This window comes from Manis pentadactyla, chromosome 15 (genome assembly GCF_030020395.1).
Source record: "Manis pentadactyla isolate mManPen7 chromosome 15, mManPen7.hap1, whole genome shotgun sequence".
Classification (NCBI taxonomy): domain Eukaryota; kingdom Metazoa; phylum Chordata; class Mammalia; order Pholidota; family Manidae; genus Manis; species Manis pentadactyla.
The window spans coordinates 6,511,891-6,531,387 of NC_080033.1; the positions used below are offsets into that span (position 1 = coordinate 6,511,891).

General features: G+C 39.1%; 1 protein-coding gene across 4 annotated transcripts in view; it reads left to right on the forward strand.

Moving 5' to 3' along the window:
- Positions 1-16,097, forward strand: part of ZNF112 (zinc finger protein 112) — a 37,658-nt gene extending 21,561 nt beyond the window's left edge. For all 4 annotated transcript variants that reach the window (XM_057493587.1, XM_036918192.2, XM_036918190.2 and 1 more), the window contains 2 exons: positions 5,239-5,334; positions 12,659-16,097. In XM_057493587.1, the coding sequence (XP_057349570.1) occupies positions 5,239-5,334; positions 12,659-15,162 (2,600 nt within the window). In that variant the 3' untranslated portion in view covers positions 15,163-16,097. The remainder of the gene's footprint in view (positions 1-5,238; positions 5,335-12,658) is intronic.
- Positions 16,098-19,497: the final 3,400 nt, after the last annotated feature.

A 19,497-nucleotide genomic window follows, 5' to 3' on the forward strand; every position in this document is an offset into this window, starting at 1 on the left:
GCAGCATATAGATGGGTCTTGCTTTTTTATCCATTCTGTTACTCTGTGTCTTTTCATTGGTGCATTCAACCCATTAACATTTAGGGTGACTATTGAAAGATATGTACTTATTGCCATTGCAGGCTTTAAATTCGTGGTTACCAAAGGTTCAAGGTTAGCCTCTTTAGTATCTTACTGCCTAACTTAGCTCGCTTATTGAGCTGTTATATACACTGTCTGGAGATTCTTTTCTTCTCTCCCTTCTTGTTCCTCCTCCTCGATTCTTCATATGTTGGGTGTTTTGTGCTGTGCTCTTTCTAGGAGTGCTCCCATCTAGAGCAGTCCCTGTAAGATGTTCTGTAGAGGTGGTTTGTGGAAAGCAAATTCCCTCAGCTTTTGTTTGTCTGGGAATTGTTTAATCCCACCATCATATTTGAATGATAGTCGTGCTGGATACAGTATCCTTGGTTCAAGGCCCTTCTGTTTCATTGTATTAAATATATCATGCCATTCTCTTCTGGCCTGTAGGGTTTCTGTTGAGAAATCTGACGTTAGCCTGATGGGTTTCCCTTTATAGGTGACCTTTTTCTCTCTAGCTGCCTTTAACACTCTTTCCTTGTCCTTGATCTTTGCCATTTTAATTATTATGTGTCTTGGTGTTGCCCTTCTTGGATCCTTTCTGTTGGGGGTTCTGTGTATTTCTGTGGTCTGTTTGATTACTTCCTCCCCCAGTGTGGGGAAGTTTTCAGCAATTATTTCTTCTAAGATACTTTCCATCTCTTTGCCTCTCTCTTCTTCTTCTGGGACCCCTATAATACGGATATTGCTCCTTTTAGATTGGTCACACAGTTCTCTTAATATTGTTTCATTCCTGGAGATCCTTTTGTCTCTCTCTATGTCAGCTTCTATGCGTTCCTGTTCTCTGATTTCAATTCCATCAATGGCCTCTTGCATTCTATCCATTCTGCTTATAAACCCTTCCAGAGTTTGTTTCATTTCTGCGATCTCCTTTCTGGCATCTGTGATCTCTTTCCGGACTTCATCCCATTTTTCTTGCGTGTTTCTCTGCATCTCTGTCAGCATGTTTATGATTCTTATTTTGAATTCTTTGTCAGGAAGACTGGTTAGGTCTGTCTCCTTCTCTGGTGTTGTCTCTGTGATCTTTGTCTGCCTGTAGCTTTGCCTTTTCATGGTGATAGGAATAGTTTGCAGAACTGGGACGAGTGACGGCTGGAAGGACTTCCTTTCTTGTTGGTTTGTGGCCCTCCTCTCCTGGGAGAACAGCGGCCTCTAGTGGCTTGTGCTGCGCAGCTGCGCGCAGACAGGGTTTCTGCTTCCTGCCCGGCTGCTATGGAGTTAATCTCCGCTGTTGCTGTGGGCGTGGCCTGGCTCGGGCAGCTACTCCAAAATGGTGGAGTCGCGTTGGAGCAGGAGCTGCTGGGAGGCTATTTATCTCCGTAAGGGGCCTCCCTGCTCCCTGCAGCCCAGTGGTTAGGGTGCCCAGAGATCCCGGATTCCCTACCTCTGGATTAAGTGGCCCGCCCTGCCCCTTTAAGACTTCCAAAAAGCACCCGCCAAAACAAAACAACGACCACAAAAAAAAACAAGAAAAAAAATTTTTTTAATTAAAAAAAAAAAAAATTTTAATTAAAAAAAAAAGGTGGTCGTTCGTTTTTCTTTATTCTCCGGTGCCAGCCTCAGGCCTCTGCTCACCGGTCTTTCTGCCCTGTTTCCCTAATATTGGGGTCCCTGTCCCTTTAAGACTTCCAAAAAGCGCTCGCCAAAACAAAGCAGCAAAAAAGCAAAAAAAAAAAATGGTCGCGCGCTTTTCTTATGTCCTCTGTCGCCCAGCCTCCAGTGCCTGCTCACTGTTCTTGCTGCCCTGTTTTCCCAGTATCGAGGGCCCTGCACTCTGGCCCGGATGGCTGGGGCTGGGTGTTCGGCAGCCCTGGGCTCCGTCTCCCTCCCGCTCTGCCTGCTCTTCTCCTGCCGGGGGCTGGGGGGAGGGGCGCTCGGCTCCCGCGGGGCCGGGGCTTGTATCTTACCCCCTTCGCGAGGCGCTGGGTTCTCTCAGGTGTGGATGTGGTCTGGATATTGTCCTGTGTCCTCTGGTCTTTATTCTAGGAAGGGTTGTCTTTGTTATATTTTCATAGATATATGTTGTTTTGGGAGGAGATTTCCGCTGCTCTACTCACGCCGCCATCTTCCGCCCCCTCCCCATATAGCTTTTACCTAAATTTACTTATAATAACATTTTACCCCATTTATTTTATCATGTATGTGCATGTTCTTTCTCTCTCCATGTATATTTATGTGTGTGTGTGTATATATATATATGTGTGTATATGAAGATGTATGTATATTCATAATATTTTTCTGAACCATCTGAGGGTAATTTACATACACCATGGTCCTTTATCTCTAAGTACATCAATGTATATGCAGAGTTCAGGAGTCCCCAGGACCATCCTCACTCTGACACCAGTTGTAAGCTTGGGGGTCCCCAAGATGAACCTCAGCCTTGATAATTTGCTAGAAGGACTCTCAGAACTCACTAGAGCTGTTATACTTGTGGTTACACTTTATAACATGGAAAGGAAACAGATTAAAATCATCCAACAGAGGAGGCACCTGGGACAGAGTCCAGGGGAGGGAATTTCCCGCACAGACTTCCGGTTTCTTCTCCCAGTGGGGTCATAAACAGCGCTAACTCTTCGTGGCAGTGATGGACTCTACGCACAGTGTACTGCCAACCAGAGGCTCACACAGGCCTTGGTGTCCAGAGTTCTTATTGCAGCTTGGTCTTGTAGATGTGGTTGGACATGTGGGTGGCGGACCCTAGTTTTCAGCCCCTCTGGAAATCAAGCTAATAGCACATGGCCCGAAGGCCCCACCATCAACCACATTGTTAAACTACCTGGTGTAGGTCAAGGCCTCATGTATAAAAGGCACTCTTACCAGGCAGGACATCCCAAGGCCTTAGAGAATCACCTCCCAAGAGCTGAGGGCAAGGGCCAGACCTCTCAGTGGGCAAGGCCAGTTCTTCACTGAACAGGGTATTTTGCAGAAATAGGAACATTCTGTTACATATCCCCACTGAAGATAAATCACATTGTTAAACTACCTGGTGTAGCTCAAGGCCTCATGTATAAAAGATAAGATAACTTTGATCCGTCTTTCATTTATGTTCTGATTTTATTGATAAAGCCAATTATATTCCTAGAAGCATACCTGTCTTCTTCCAGAGCAAGAGTAGGCTGGAGTCGAGTCTAGTCGAGCTGTCACGTCCCTTTCGCCTCCTTTGATTTGGAATATTTCCACAGCATTTCTTTATCTTTTATGACAGTGACATTTTTGAAGAATGCTGTTACTCTCTGCACCCATTTTTGATATAACATTCCTCCCAATTTCCTCATAATTAGATTCAGATGATGTATTTTGGCTGGCACTCTGCGTCAGTCAGGCTTTTGAGGACATCGCATCTCGAGGCGCACCATCTGTCCCTCATTTTAATCACCAGTCAAAATGTCCAGTTTCTCCACTATACCAGTACAGCTTTGTTTTCTGTGTGACAGGACAACACTTTTTAAGACCACACAGATATTTCCCTTTAGATTTAGCATTCAATAATGATTTTTGCCATATCCAGTCTTTACCATTATGGTTCCAAAACGATGATTTTCTGACTCAGTACTTTCTTTAACTAAGCGGTCAGCACTTACCATTCTATAGTAAGCAAGAGCCCCTCCCCCACTTAATCATTTATTTATTTTTTATTTGTAGGGACTTGTGAATTGTCTTTTAAAAAATATTTTATAATTTAACACTATAATTATTTTGATGCTAAAGTTTCCCAAATTTGGCCCCTATAATCTGAATCCTGTGCCCTTGTAATATGCCCCCCACCATTTTTTGGAGTGCTCTCTTACCCTGTAGCATTGTATGCATTTGTGTGTTCATCTTTTACTTTGCCCCAGTTCTGGAAACATCCATTTCTTTTATTGGGGAATGGTACTTAACACCAAGGTCCCATTAACACCGACTCGGTGTCGTCATTGTTATTGTGGTATCTTTGTGTCTTGGTCTCAGGGGCTAGAGCTAGGAGGTAGGGGTGTGTGCGTTTGTACATGTGTATTATTACATATATGTATATACACACATACACATATAAATATATATACATATGAGTAGATGTGCAGTTTCATTAAAAATAAGAGATGTTAATTAAAATTACTCTGAAATACTATTTCTCACCCATGAGATTAGCAAAAATTAAAGACTTAACACTCCTTTTTTGGGGGGGCAAAGCTGTGGGGACTAAAGCACCTTCATGCACTAAAAATAGAAATATAAAATGATAAAACCCCTGAGGAGAGCAATTTGACAAGCAAAACTGTAGATTTACCCTTTCCCAGCAATTCACTTCTAAGCATTTTCCCAAAATATAGCAAAGTGCAAAGGAGCATTAATTGTATATACATTATGTGTAAGAAAGAAGGGGAAATAAGGAAATATAAGTATATCTGCTTATCTTTATAAGAAGGAACACAAGAATCAATCGGAAAGCATGAAGTTAGTTCCTTATAGTAGTTAGGAGGTAATAGTGTGCAAGGGACGTGTGACAGTCACACTCATCTGAGTATACCTTCTTTGTCAAGTTTGGACTTTTGAAAATACATTAGTTCAACACATTATAAAAATTAAATATGAGTGCGAAGGAATAGTAATCTAAAACTGAAAAAAATAATAAAACAAATGAACTCAGTTGTTATTTGAAATTAATACCATAACCACATTGAAGAGAGAAAACCATTCTTGGAAGTAGTTAAGAAATACAATATGTAACTATAAACCCGTAGTTTTAGGTACAGTGGGAGGGGAATCAGAATGAATTGCAAGACTAAACACTTTTTAGCGGGTTGTTCATTGTGACACGGAAGAAGCAATTCTAAAACTATTATAGATGTAAGTGCCGGGGCAATTCAGTGGAGGAATTACAGTCTTTTCAACAGGTGATGCTGAAACATTTGGACTTCCATACGCATGCCTCGCACCTCACAAAAAAATGAACTCAAATGGGTAAGAGACCTAATGTAAAACGTCTAAGTATGAAACTTCTAGAAGGAAACATGGGAAAATCTTCATGATCTTGGCTTACGCAAAGAGTTCTTAGACGTAACACCAAAAGCATGATTCAGAAAAGGAAAAAAAGTAAGTTGGACTTAGTCAAAATTTAAAACTTTTGCTCTCCTTTTACAGGGAATCAGCCCTTCAAACCAGAGCTTATATTCCAGCTGGAGAGAGAAGAAAAGCTTTTAATGCTGGAGACAGAAGCCCAGAGAGATGAGTGTTCAGGTGAGAACTGCCCAGCAGTGATCCAGTGACCAGAAAGCCCCTCCTAGGACACGAGTCAGAACATGACAGGCCCTAAGGTGTTGTCCCCTTAACCCCCTTCAGCTTTTTCCATATTCACTTACTGTTGTTTATTTGTGCTCATTCTGTTCTGGCCTCACTGTCCCATTGCTGCCCAGTACACCCGTCAAATTATGCTTCTGCTTCAGGATGCTTGGCTGACTTGCTTTTCCCTTTCCCATGAATGAATGAATTGGTTAATAGGTACATGGCCTTCACTATCTTCAGTCCTCAAGCCAGAAAATAAAAATAGAATAAATTGGTGTAATTGAAGGATGCTCCAGAATGTCGCCTGTCCTAATTTCTAACTGTTGAGGGGTCCTTGAGTATTCATAGATAGCCATTACTCTTAAAATATGAAGGATAGCCAGTCAGCTAAAGTAAGTATCAAAAATGATCAGTTCCAGCGTTATAACTGACCCTTCCCATGCAGCAGTTTCAACTAAGACGCTCTTGCATTAACTTCCTCATTCAGGGTCCAGCTCTGTGTCTTCCCATTTTGTCCTCTGTTTTCACTCTTCCATCCTCTAACAGCTAAACTGTCCCTTGATCTAGCTATAGTTTTTATTTTTTTTAATTCTATTCAGTTTATTTAAACTAAAAAAAAAAACAAACCAGTTCACCCGTTTCTCCCACTCCACGTCCCCACCTCTTGCCCCTACCAATCTGTTCATCTTATCTGGGAACTTGTTTTTTTTGTTGGTTTTAGATTCCATATATAAGAGAGATCATATGGCATTTGTCTCTGTCTGACTTACTTCACTTAGCATAATGCCCTTAAGGCCAATCCATGTTTTTCGTAAATAACAAGATTTCATTCCTTTTTATGGCTGAATCATATTCCACTATATATATAAATAAGTACACACACCACAGTTTCTTATCCATTCCCCCATTGATGGATATTTAGGTTGTTTTCATATCATAGCTATTAATAAATAATGCTGCAGTGAACATGGGGGTGCATGTATCTTTTTGAATTAGTCTTTTCACTTTCTTTGAATATATACCTCGAGATGGAATTGCTGGACCATATGGTAGTTCTCTTTTTAATATATTGAGAAGCCTCCATACTATTTTCCATAGTGGCTGCACCAGTTTACATTCCTAGTGTATAATTGTTCCCTTCTCTCCACATCTGCACCAACACTTGTTATTTCTTGTCTTGAGCCATTGTAACAGGTGTGAGGTGATACCTCATTGTGGTTTTAGTTTGCATTCCCCTGATACTTAATGGTATCACGTACCCGTTGGCCATCTGTGTGTGTTTGGAAAAATGTCTACTGACATCGTCTACCCTATTTTTTTTTTTGCTGTTGAGCTGTATGAGTTATTTATATGTTTGGGATATTAGCCTCTTATCAGATACATGATTTACAATTATTTTCTCCCATTCAATAGATTGCCTTTTATTCTGTTGATGGTTTCCTTTGCTGTGCAGAAGCTTTTTAGTTCAATGTAGTCCCATTTATTTATTTTTGCTTTTGGTGTCTCAGATTAAAAAAATCATCACCAAAACCTATGCCAAGGAGCTTATTGCTTATGTTTACTTATGAGAGTTTTATGGCTTCAGGTCTTGTTTAACTCTTTAATTTATTTTGAGTTAGTTTTTCTTTCATGGAATTGCCTGGTTAATTCTTTATCAGAGGTACAGAGTCAGCCAGCTATTAGAGTCACCACCAGCTGCTACTGACATAAGGTAGCATGGTCCCCGGTGGCTCTGAAAGATGATCCCTCACCGGCACTATGCCGTAACACTGCTGGTTGCTACTGATGCGATCTGAAACCGCCAACAGGGACGGAAAGGGAAGCTACTGGTCTGTAGCGTCATGCAGGTATCATTGCTCTACAAACCAAGGGCTTCTGGGCTTTTCCTTTTTTCCCATTGTTTCTGTTTTTCATTTCCAGTGTCATCTCTAATTATAATAAAATCATCTGCTTTATTCTTCAGGAGATCCTTTTAGTAATGTCCATCTTCCAGGGAATAAGGTGCTCCCTGCAAGTTATCTTGCTCTTCTATCTCCTTTTGGTAATTTGCTGGTTCCAGATAGATCTGATTCCACTGTACCTTTCAGGAAAGTATCTGGCAATTTTTATTTTCTCCAGGAAAAGAGTAGAAAGCAGCCTCAGTGAGTACAATATTTGGCAAGATGCCACACCAAATCCACAGAGAGGGAGTGCTGCCTCTCATCAGGGAAAGGTTTTCATGTTTGTTAGCAAATCGTTATGGCCCAAGTTTTCTTCTTTCTGAAGAGGCGCTCAGCATGTCTCAGTCCTTCCCAGTTTATACTCCTCTGTTCTGTCCCAGGCTCTTAGAAAATCTGGGGCCAGAAAGACAGACTCCAAAGCAGATGGCAAGGTCATGACCTGAGACTTCAACTCCACCAGGAGGAGTGTTGTGAGATTTTTACACCCCTCAGCTACTAGAGAGAACTACTTCCACACCTAGGTTGTCTACCTGGGTTGTCTGAGTTGATACTGAGTAGCTTGCGGTAGAGGAGAAGAGAAAGAGAAAATACAAACTGAGAAAGTATAAACTCATCATCAGTAGGAGCACCTTGGACACGAGTGTGCGTGCACATGCGGGCATGAGCACGTACACAGACACACACACACAGACACACACACACACACACAGACACACACACAGACACACACACACACACACACACACACACACACACCACCCCCAGAGTGGCACAGCTCATCTGATTATGACTAGCCTGGTGTCCTGAGGGACCCTGCCTGGTACCACCATTTGGGCACCTTTAGGAAACCCAGAAGAGGAATTTTCCCTTCAGTTAAGACCAGTATTTCCAGAACATGTATTAAGCCCTTTCAGTATTGAAGCTTCCTTGGCTTCATAGCACTAATCCATTTTTTTAGAAATGCCGCAAGTCTACTGGTAGGCCACATTTCTCCAGCATTATCTTTAAATAATCTCTCACAGATATTTTCTTGCACTCTGATCTCCTTCTCTGTCCCAAGTTGAATGTCTCTCCCCGTAGTGAAAAAAAAGGAGCAGCTGAGAAGTAGGCGTTTTTCTGAGCCAGTCCATAAAAATTCCTCATCTTTAATTCTTCTTCTTCAGGGTATAATTACCTGGCACTGAACAAAGAAACTTCCCATTCCCATCAGGAGGTCTCAGATAGCTGTTCTCAGCTGTTTCCTTTGATAACTTTAATTTCTTTATGGCTTAATTAGAATATCAAACGTCACTGGGTTAATAATTGCTAAAATTATAACAACTTTAATGTATGTTAACCGAACCTGAAGTTTTAGTGCAACCTTTCATAAGTGTTTTCTGTTGTCATACATGTGCCAGTCAGATGTTGATCTAGCATTACTATTCCGTGCCAAAATTTGTTAATAGAAAAGTTACTACATTTGCTGTAACTAACTTCAGACATAAAGAAGATAAGGATATATGCCATGTTGTTAATATGAGAAATCTTTTTAAAATTATGCATATGTTTACTCACTTTTTATTAATTTTTAGGTAGCTTTTTTTGATCATTAATAGTGGTTCTGATATCTGATCTCAGGCTGTGATAGACTGGCCAGCTTTATGCTATAAGGGGCATCTTTGTTTTCTGCATTTTACTCCCTCTGCCCCTACTCCACATAACCTGTTCTTGTTTTCATATGTTACGTGTTTCTCCCTGTGGACTAACTCAAAACCATGATTCCAAAATGACAGTTTTGTGGCACAGAGTTGTATGTCAGAACCATTGTTAATGTAGATGATTAGAAAGATAGAATACTTCTCAAGCTCAAATGGAACATTCACTAAGATAGACCACATTTTGGGCCATAAGACATACTTTAACAAAAAAATTTTTTATTAAGATATTGATATACACTCTTATGAAGGTTTCACATGAAAAAACAATGTGGTTACTACATTTACCCATATTATCAAGTCCCCCCCCATACCCCAGTGCAGTCACTGTCCGTCAGTGCAGCAAGATGCCACAGATTCACTATTTGCCTTCTCTGTGCTACACTGTCTACCCCGTGACCCCCACACCATGTGTACTAAACATAATACCCCTCAATCCCCTTCTCACTCACTCCCCACCTGCCCTCCCCCACCCCTCTTTTTTGGTAACCACTAGTCCCTTCTTGGAGTCTGTGAGTCTGCTGCTGTTTTGTTCCTTCAGTTTTGCTTCGTTCATACCTTAACAAATTTAAAATAAAAATCATCTACCTGTTCTCAGACCATAATGGAATTAAAGCAGAAATCAATAAATTAAGTAACTGCGAAATCTCAAGATATGTGGAGATTCAACAACACATTTCTAAATAACATGAGTCAAAGAAGAATCTCAAGAGAAATTTAAAAATATTTCAAACTAAATGAAAATGAAAACACAACAAAATTTGTGGGATGCAGCAAAGAGGGAAATTTGTAGTATTGATGACATACATTAGATTAGAAGAGAAGATCTAAAGTCAGTTACGTAAGCTTCCATCTTAAAAGAAGAGCAAATTAAACCCAAAGCAAGCAGAAGAAAAGGAGTAGTAAGAATTAGAACAGAAATAAGTAATTTCACTGAAATTTTCTATTTTGAAAATAGGAAACCAATGGAGAAAATACATGAAAACAAAAGCTTGTTCTTTGAAAAGATGAATAAAATAGATAAGCTGCTAGCCAGGTTTAAGAAGAAAGAGGACACTAATTACGAATATCAGAAATGAAAGGGGACATCACCATAGATGCAATGGGCATTTAAAGAATAATAAAGGAATACTATGAACAAGTTCTTTGCTCACAAATTTGATGACCTAGGTGAAATGGACCAACTCTCTGAAAGACACACTTTACCAAAACTCATACAGTAAGAAGTAGACAATCTCAATAAGCCCACATCTTTTGAAGAAATTTAATCAGTAATTAACAACCTTCCAAAACAAAAAGATAGTTCATTCGATTATAAGGAAAAGAAGTGGAGACAGGAAATCCTCTAACAGTTAAATTACTCTCTTAAAGAGAGCTAAGCCTCAGGGGGGGTTAAGAGAATATCTGGGTCAGCAGTTTAAGCATTAGTCTGCAATTAAAACATTATTGTTACTGTAATTCTACTGCCCACAGAGTGCCTTAGTTTCTCTTACTGTCTAAAAACAAAGTAAAAATGCAGGGTAATGTCAACCTGGGTTGTCTGAGTTGATACTGAGTAGCTTCTGGTAGAGAAGAGAAGAGAAAATATAAACAGGTTTCTTTATCTTTATTATGGCTAGCAAATTTAAAGGAATTATTTGGTATTTATAATACATATAACATCTTTGTTACTGAATTGATTGATAGGGAATTCTGGAGTGACTGACTTTCTCGAACTCTAATGCAGGATTATGCATTAGAAGATGAAATAATTCCCAGATTTCTAACTTCCAATGAAGTGCTTTTATGCTCTTTTGCAGTGCATGTCTTCTCGTCAAGTTCATTTATAAATTTGGGTGAACACAATTTCTCAGGTATAAACTATTTGCTTTATCTGACAAGTCTCCCATATATGTCCCTTCATTTCACCTTTTAAGTGATAAAATATTAATGTAATAAAGGAAAGCTTTGATTCTGAGAAGCCGGAGACATCAGTAAGCATTTGTTTTTAGAGCACTAGGATGTATACATACGGATATGCCATAAAATGTTAGCCTGCAGTCAGCATGCTGCCCTAGAGCTTCATGCCCTGCAGTCAACAGTGTGGCACTTTATTTTCCTTCTTTTTTAAAGTTAAGGATGAGGTGGGGCTACAGGTATGATTTTGTACAAGAAGAAACATGCCATTTAAAAGATTACTTCAAAAGTTAAAGATTCAGTCATAAGAGATTCCTCTGGCCTTTGCTTCTCACTTCAGCGTTGATTCCCCGCATGTAGTCAGTCGTACCTCTCATACAGCCTTTCAGCTTTGCAGCAAAGTTGCCACCACTAGCTCCTTTCCCATGAAAAATAAACTTACATATACATGCCCTTTTTGTTCTGTAAGTACAGATGACTCAAACTGATCTGTACCTGATATGCTAATTAAGCAACTATTTACTGGGAGCGTTGTAGGCAGTGAGGGCAGTGCCGTGCGCAAAACAAAGGGTTGTCCTTGTGGGTAATATATTTGAGTGTGGAGGGACAGACCCGATTAGATAAGGAGTGATTATGTTTGAGGACAGTGTTCAGGTTAACAAGAAAAACACCCTCTTTCAACTGTTTTTTTCTTTCCTGGATGCTATAGAGAATTAGCATACTGCCAGGTGTTAGAAGAGTACACGTTATTTCTTCAACCCTATTGAACCAGTTATCCTCAGGGAGGATATTCCTTACTGGGATGTGAAAGTCGCCGTCTGCTTATACTCTGAGCTTTAATAACAAAGTGACAGACATTTCCACCCAAATGTGCCTTTCTTCAGCTCTTCTGGTGCCTCATTCTGTAAACATTAATTTTCCAGTAAAATGACACAAGCCAAACCCAGTGTTCACTGAGTTCTGTTTGATGAGTTGCCACAAAAGACGCCTACAGGTGGCAAGAAAGTTGGCCGTGCTTACCTCCCTCAGCCCCTATTTTTTTCCGATGTCTTCTCCGGAGTTGAATTCTGTTACAGGGTTTCATGTTCTACCTGTACCCTCACCCTTAGTAATCATAAAATATCTTCTGGAAAGAGTTGGAAATTGTTTATGGCTTACAGTGATTTAGGAGAGCGTTTTATTCTCATGATGATAAATATAGCTCATTAGAGGTAGACCATATGAAGCCTCAAGCAGAGAGTAAAGGTCTCTAATCACCTTCATCTCCGCAGCATTTAATACCCAGTCTTCTTACAAACAAACAAAAGCGTTATCATACCCATATGCCAGAAACAAAAAGTTATCAAGACAGAATGCATTTATCTACTTGAAACTATATTCTTTCCAATTTGAAAAATATCCCCTTCTCTTTTCTCTTTGGGATCTCCAGGCAACCCATGATAAACCTGTGATAATGATAATATGTGTGTGGTTTTGCTAGCCTTCTGAGCAGAGCCACCATGTTCGATGTCTGGGTTGTATTGGAAAGCCCTGATTTTGAGGCATATATATAGCCTGAATTATGTGGATCCTACTTACATTCCTGGTGTCATCAGAGAAGAGCCGTTTTCTAAGTATTCTTAGAAGTAGTAACATGAATCTTCCTCTAGTTCATTGAAGTTTCATGTCATGACCTAAGTGCAAAATCTTGAAATCCCTAAATAAAAGCATTCACTTGTGTACATGTCTAAATTTTCTTTATCCTTATAGGAACCAAGAGTCAATATAATATGGAGAATACCCAAGAAGTGGGATTAAACTATCTTTTCCCCAAAGAGCTTTCTTCCTGGCAGACCTGGCAACAAGGTGCAGGCGGTTTAACAAGGTGTCAAGATTCCATGAAAAGTTACCAAGGGACTATTTCTCGGTTGCAAAAGCAAGGTGGTTCCACCTGCCAGGTTTGGACAGGAATACCAATTCAGATTTCTGAAGATGAGCACTATATATTGACTCATATAGGAGATGGTTCCAATTCCCTGAACAATCAAGAATATCCGTCTTGGAGAGCCCAGCATTCTTGGAGGAAAACTTATCTGACCAAATTACATAATTATCAGTGTAGATGTCAGCAAATTTCCATGAAAAATAATTTCTCTAAGTGTGACAGCTTTAGTTGGATCTCACATCACAATGATAATCTGGGAGTACACAGAGGAGAAAAAAACTCCAGCTGCCATGACTGTGGAGAAGACATTGTGAAGGTTGCATTGCATAATCAAAACTTAATTCAACTGGGGCAAAAGCCCTACCTCTATGCTAAATACAGAAAAACTTTCAGTGATGACTCTAGCTCTGAAGTTCATCAGCAGTTAAACTTAGCAGGAAAGCCCCATGCATACAGTCCATGTGGAAAGGGCTGCAGTTATACCTCAGTTCTCCATATTAATCAAAGTGTTCATCATAGGGGAGATGATTGTGTTTTTGAACGTTCACATCTGCAGTCCCATCAGAAAGTGCGTACTGAGAAGAAGCCATGTAGGTGGAGATACGGTGAGAACTTTAGTCAGTGCTCTTCTCTTAATACTTATGAACTTATTCATGCAGAAGGGATGTCCTATAAAAACAGCATTTATGAGAAAGCATTTGGTCATAGCTTAGACCTTAATGGTATTTTTAGGGTCCATACTGGCAAGGAACCCCATGAATATGAGAAGAATGGGAATGTCTTTAATCAGAGGTCTTATCTTGAAGTCCATCAGAAAATCCACACTGAAGAGAAACTGTACACAGATGTGGAGTGTGAGAAGGGTTTCATCTGTAGCTCAAATCTTAACATTCGGCATGGGGTTCACATGGAAGAGATTCCCTGTAATTCTGAGGAATGTGGTAATGGCTTTAGTCTGGCCTCACATATTCAGGACCCTCAGATAGTCCACACTAGGGAACAACCATGTAAACACTATGCATGTGGTAGCAGCTTCAGCCAAAATTCACATCTTCAAAGCCATCAGAAAATTCACATTGGAGAGAAACCTTATAAGGAGTGTGGGAATGGCTTCAGTTGGAGTTCAAAACTTAAAGATCATCCGAGAGTCCACACTGGAGAGAAGCCATACAAATGCAATGCATGTGGTAAAGGCTTCAGTCATAGATCAGTTCTCAACGTTCATCAGAGAGTCCACACAGGAGAGAAGCCTTATAAATGTGAAGAGTGTGATAAGGGCTTCAGTCGGAGTTCATACCTTCAAGCCCATCAGAGAGTCCACACTGGAGAAAAACCATACAAATGTGAGGAGTGTGGGAAAGGCTTCAGTCGCAATTCATACCTTCAAGGCCATCAAAGAGTTCACACTGGAGAAAAACCATACAAGTGTGAAGAGTGTGGTAAGAGATTCAGTCGGAGTTCGCACCTTCAAGGTCATCAGAGAGTCCACACTGGAGAAAAACCATTCAAATGTGAGGAGTGTGGGAAGGGCTTCAGTTGGAGCTTTAATCTTCAAATTCACCAAAGGGTTCACACAGGAGAGAAACCCTATAAATGTGGAGAATGTAGTAAGGGCTTCAGTAAGGCCTCAACTCTTCTGGCCCATCAACGAGTCCACACAGGAGAGAAGCCATACCAGTGTGATGAGTGCGGTAAGAGCTTCAGTCAGAGATCATACCTTCAAAGCCATCAGAGTGTTCACACTGGAGAGAGACCATATATATGTGAGGTGTGTGGGAAGGGCTTCAGTCAGAGAGCCTACCTTCAAGGTCACCAGAGAGTCCACACTAGAGTGAAACCATATAAATGTGAGATGTGTGGGAAGGGCTTTAGTCAAGGCTCACGCCTTGAAGCACATCGGAGGGCCCACATAGGAGGGAAACCATACAAATGCGAGGTGTGCACGAAGGGCTTCAGTGAGAGTTCACGCCTTCAAGCACATCAGAGGGTCCACACAGAAGGGAGGCCCTATAAATGTGAACAGTGTGGTAAGGGGTTCAGTGGGTTTTCCAGTCTTCAAGCCCATCACAGAGTCCACACTGGGGAAAAACCATACAAATGTGAGGTGTGTGGGAAGGGCTTCAGTCAGAGATCAAACCTTCAGGCTCATCAGAGAGTCCACACAGGAGAGAAACCATACAAATGTGATGCATGTGGTAAGGGTTTCCGTTGGAGCTCCGGTCTTCTGATTCATCAGAGAGTCCATAGTGGTGATAAATTCTATAAAAGTGAAGAGTATGGTAAGGATTACCCTTCATCAGAGAATCCATACAGAAATGAGCTTGTGTGAAATGGTGTTCTATTTTGTTTTGAAGTCCTCAAATGGGAGCTGAAATTTTCCGTTCACTGAAATTCTTATAGCAGAAAAAAGTTTTTTTAATGAAAATACAATCTCTCTGCCCAACCTCAACATTCACAATAGGCAAGAGACCATGCAGAGGGAATACCTACTAAGGGATTCCCTAAGGGATTTTGTCAGAAGTCTTAACAGCAGTCATTGCACATGACTTTTTTTGGTCATTGCACTAGGGCTTATAAAAGATAAGAGTATGGTCAGGAATTTAACAACTGTACAATGAAGAGCATGTCTAGACCCAGTCTGCTAAGGAGAAGGGGTTTCACTCATTGCTAAGTCTACAAGACCGTGATATTGCATATCCCAGGCACCTGCCTCAGCACCTTTTACTAAATGACTTAAAGTGTGTAAAGGTATATTTCAAATTTTTCTTCAGCTTATTTCCCAAAATAAATCATTTAGAAATGTATTTGGAAGAGGAATCCCGAAAATATCCTTAATATAATCACTTCAGATAGAGAAATGTCATTTGAAATATAGAAAGAACATCAAGCAATATTGCAGCCTGAAATTACATGAATTTGGTTTTAACCCTGTTGGGATTTGCTCCCATCTTTTCTCCCACCTTTATCGCAGAGATGAGCTGAATTTCTTACCATTTGGTCTCCTTCATATAATATACCATCAGCTTAAGTTTAGCTTTGTGTGTGTGTATGTGTGTGTGTGTGTACGTGTATGCACTTTAAATGGCACAAACTGATGAATAAGGTTTCTGGTTAACTTTCCAAAAATGGAAATACTGCATTTTACATAATTGAATTTTTATTCCTGCCTTGCGTGTTTAAGACAGAGTTTTACTATAATATTTGGAAAGTGTCAGAAATGGTTACCAATACAAAATGCTTTCTTAATAAATGTCAAAACTACAATATTTGGGTCTTAGTCTCCATATTTCCATCAAAGTCCTTTTGATATGATCAATTTCTAAGAATTACAGCCTTTGTCCAGTTCAAACCTCCTTAGGCAGGTTCTGTGATGAATTTAGAGGATTTTAATTTTGTCAGGTTCTCCATCCCCCTCCTCCTACTCATGCAAGGAAAGGAAAAATCTTGAATTTTTGTTAACATTTTATCAAACAAGTTGATCATAAGATAAGATTGCCTTTTATTTGCTAGTCTCCATATTCAAGAACAATGCATTTTGTTGGTGGGAGTGAAAAGTACAAGCTTATTAAAGAAGTCACACAACATATATCAAAATGTTAAATATACACGCCTATGTGGAAATCAGAAAAATTTCTAAAGCAGTTTTAGCAGTGAGAGAATGTGTACAATAAGGGTACTTTTTAAAACTAGAAATAAATAGTTTAGATTTCTCTATGTTCCTATAATATGGAGCTACAGAAAGTATGGAATTGATCTAAAATGATAGGAAGGATCATGTATATTGTTTAGTGAAAATACAAATTTTACCTTTGTAATGTCTAATTAATTTAAGTCTATAAACATATATGTTCAAATGCATGCTGAGTAGGTAATGTATGAAAGATTATCCACCATCATGTATACAGTGGTTTTTCTCTGGCAAGCAAAATTTTGGCTTAGTCTTTTTATTTGTACTTCATTAAAAAAACATTTTTAATCAACATTTACCAATTTAACTACTGAGATGTTATAATTAAGAACTCACGATGTGATTGTACTATTTAATTATGGCATTAGTGCCAAAACTAAAGAATGAAAACCTGGAAGTTATTTTTCAAACTTCTCTAGATTTTTTGAGGATACAGATAAATTAGGTGTCAGCAACTTTATCTTTCTGTGAAAAAACTTTAAGTCTCAGAAGCCATGCAGCCTAGAATGTCCCAGTGCAATTCAGTATTATTATAAAGTGATACATCACAGTTTTCTGTCAGATTTCCCTCCATTGGATGAATGGGGAGACCAACACACTGACTTAACTCAGTCTCCAAGGTGCTGAATCAAGTTGCACAGTGTCACCATAAATCTAGGGCTTCTAAGGTATTTCTTTACTGTCATCACTTACAAGGGAAAATCATGAGAGCTCATAGTTTTATCGAGAGGCTTTTAGTTGCAAGTAACAGAAAACAACTCAGAGTTGCTTAATCAAAAATATTTCCAAATGCATATAAATGAAAATATAAAGTTAGGGTAAGACTTGGTCTGGTCAGTTAAGGAGGCTTTGTGCTGCTTTTCTTTAATTCTCTTACTTTGACTTTTTGTGTGAGCTCTTCAGATTGCTCACAAGATGGTATTATCATCCACCTTTTTGTTCACAGCTGAGGAAAGAAAGCTTCTGTCTCATTTTTCATGTTATGTAGTCCTAGCTCCCCAAAATGTGTAAGATGTCTGACCTCTCTAATCTCTACTCAAGACTGATACTGAGGACATTAAAGAATATCCCTGGTCCTCATAAGTAGGTTAGCTTGTTTCTAGTGACAAGCAATAGCAGGCTACATTGGGAAATGGCAAGAACATGGACAGAGAACTCTTCTGTGGCACAGGAGCATAAGGATAACCAAAAGCTGAGGGTAGAGCAGGAACACAGGGTAAAATTGTCCACACATCAGCCCCCCTCCCCAAACACAAGGTAACATTAGAAAATTTTGGAGTGGTGTAGTGAAGATAACTGTTGGAACAGCAAAATCCAACTCCAGCTTAATTCCTGACCAAATCTGTTTAGCATCCCATCCTAGCAGACTAGGTGCACCTTATTCCAGGCAAAAAAAATATATACTATTTACTTAAGTCTCTCCTGTTTGATACAAGTTAACTGGTATTCAAAAATGCCAAAAAAAAAAAAAAAAAAAACTCTGCCAAAGACAGCAGACTAATCATTAAAATCACACTTAGAGATAACCATATTTTGGAAATGTCAGACAAAGAATTTTATATAACTGGTTGATGTGTGAAATGCTCTCATAAAAAGGGCAGACAATATATATAAACAAGTGGGGTTTCAGTGGAAATTAAAGAATCAAACAGGAAATGCTAGAAAACATCACAAAGGTTGCTTTTGAGCAGGCTCAACAGAACAGACAAAAATGTCAGCTGACATGTCAATTGAAATCAACCAAATTTTTAAAAAAAGGTGTACCCAAGAAGTGTGGGAAAACTTTCTATGGTCTAATATATGTAAAATTGGAAATCCAGGAAGATTTGAGAATGAGAAGAAAAATATTTGAAGTGATAATGGCTGACAATTTTCCAAAAAATAAGAAAAGACGTCATCCAGATGCAAGAACCTCAGAACACCCAAGCAGGATTAAAAACAAAACAAAAATAAGCCAGGCACATTACTGCCAACAGCTGAAAATTAATAGTGCAGAGGAAATATTGATGGCAGACATTTAAGAAAAGGACACACTATATACAAGGAGCAGAGATTTTTTTAAAAACAGACATCAAAAACAATGCAAGCCAGAAGGTAATGGATTTACATCTTTAACATTTTGAAACAAAATATTGTTAAAACATTTCAAGTCAAATGAAAAAAAAGTTTCAAAAAATAGGCAAAATAAAGACTTTTTTGAACAAAAGCAAATCGAATTTACTACCAGCAGATCTGTACTACAAAATTTTTAAAGGAATTTCCTCAGGCAGGAAAAACATCATACCAGAAATAGACCGGATCTACCGAAGTAAAGAATTTTGAAAGTGGCTAAAATTGAGGTTAATATAAATTAATTTTCCTTGTTTTTAGTCATTTAAAAATAAAATTCACTAAAGCAAAAGTAGTTTACCACATATTTACAAGTAAAATGTAACAATACCACAAAACAGAGAAATTGGAAGTAAGCTGTCATACTGAGTTGGCATAATATTAGAAGGTAGACGGAAAATTTACAGATCTATTATAAACCCTAGAGCAATGATTAAAAAAAAATTTTTTAGGTGGTATATAACTAATAAACCAGTAGTGGAGATAAAATGGGATCATAAAAATCCAAAAGCAGATAGGAAAATTGAACAAATCACAAATAGTACAAATAGGAAACAGCATGGTAAGAGGTTCAAATCCAGTGATGTCAGCAATTACATTAAGTATAAATGTTCTGAGCAGATCCCTTAAAACATATGCTATACATTTTCTACAAGAAACCCTTTTTAAATTAGAGAAAGTTAAAAGACTAAGAATGGAAAAAAGTATGCCATGGTAAAACTAGTCAAAAGAAAGCTGGGCTAGCTATATTAATAAACAACTCATAAAAGGAATATTATCAGGGGCCCAACAGAAAGACATGTAATTCTAAATGTGCAGCTAACAGAGCTTTGGGATTCATGAAAAACTGATAGAAATCCACAAGTG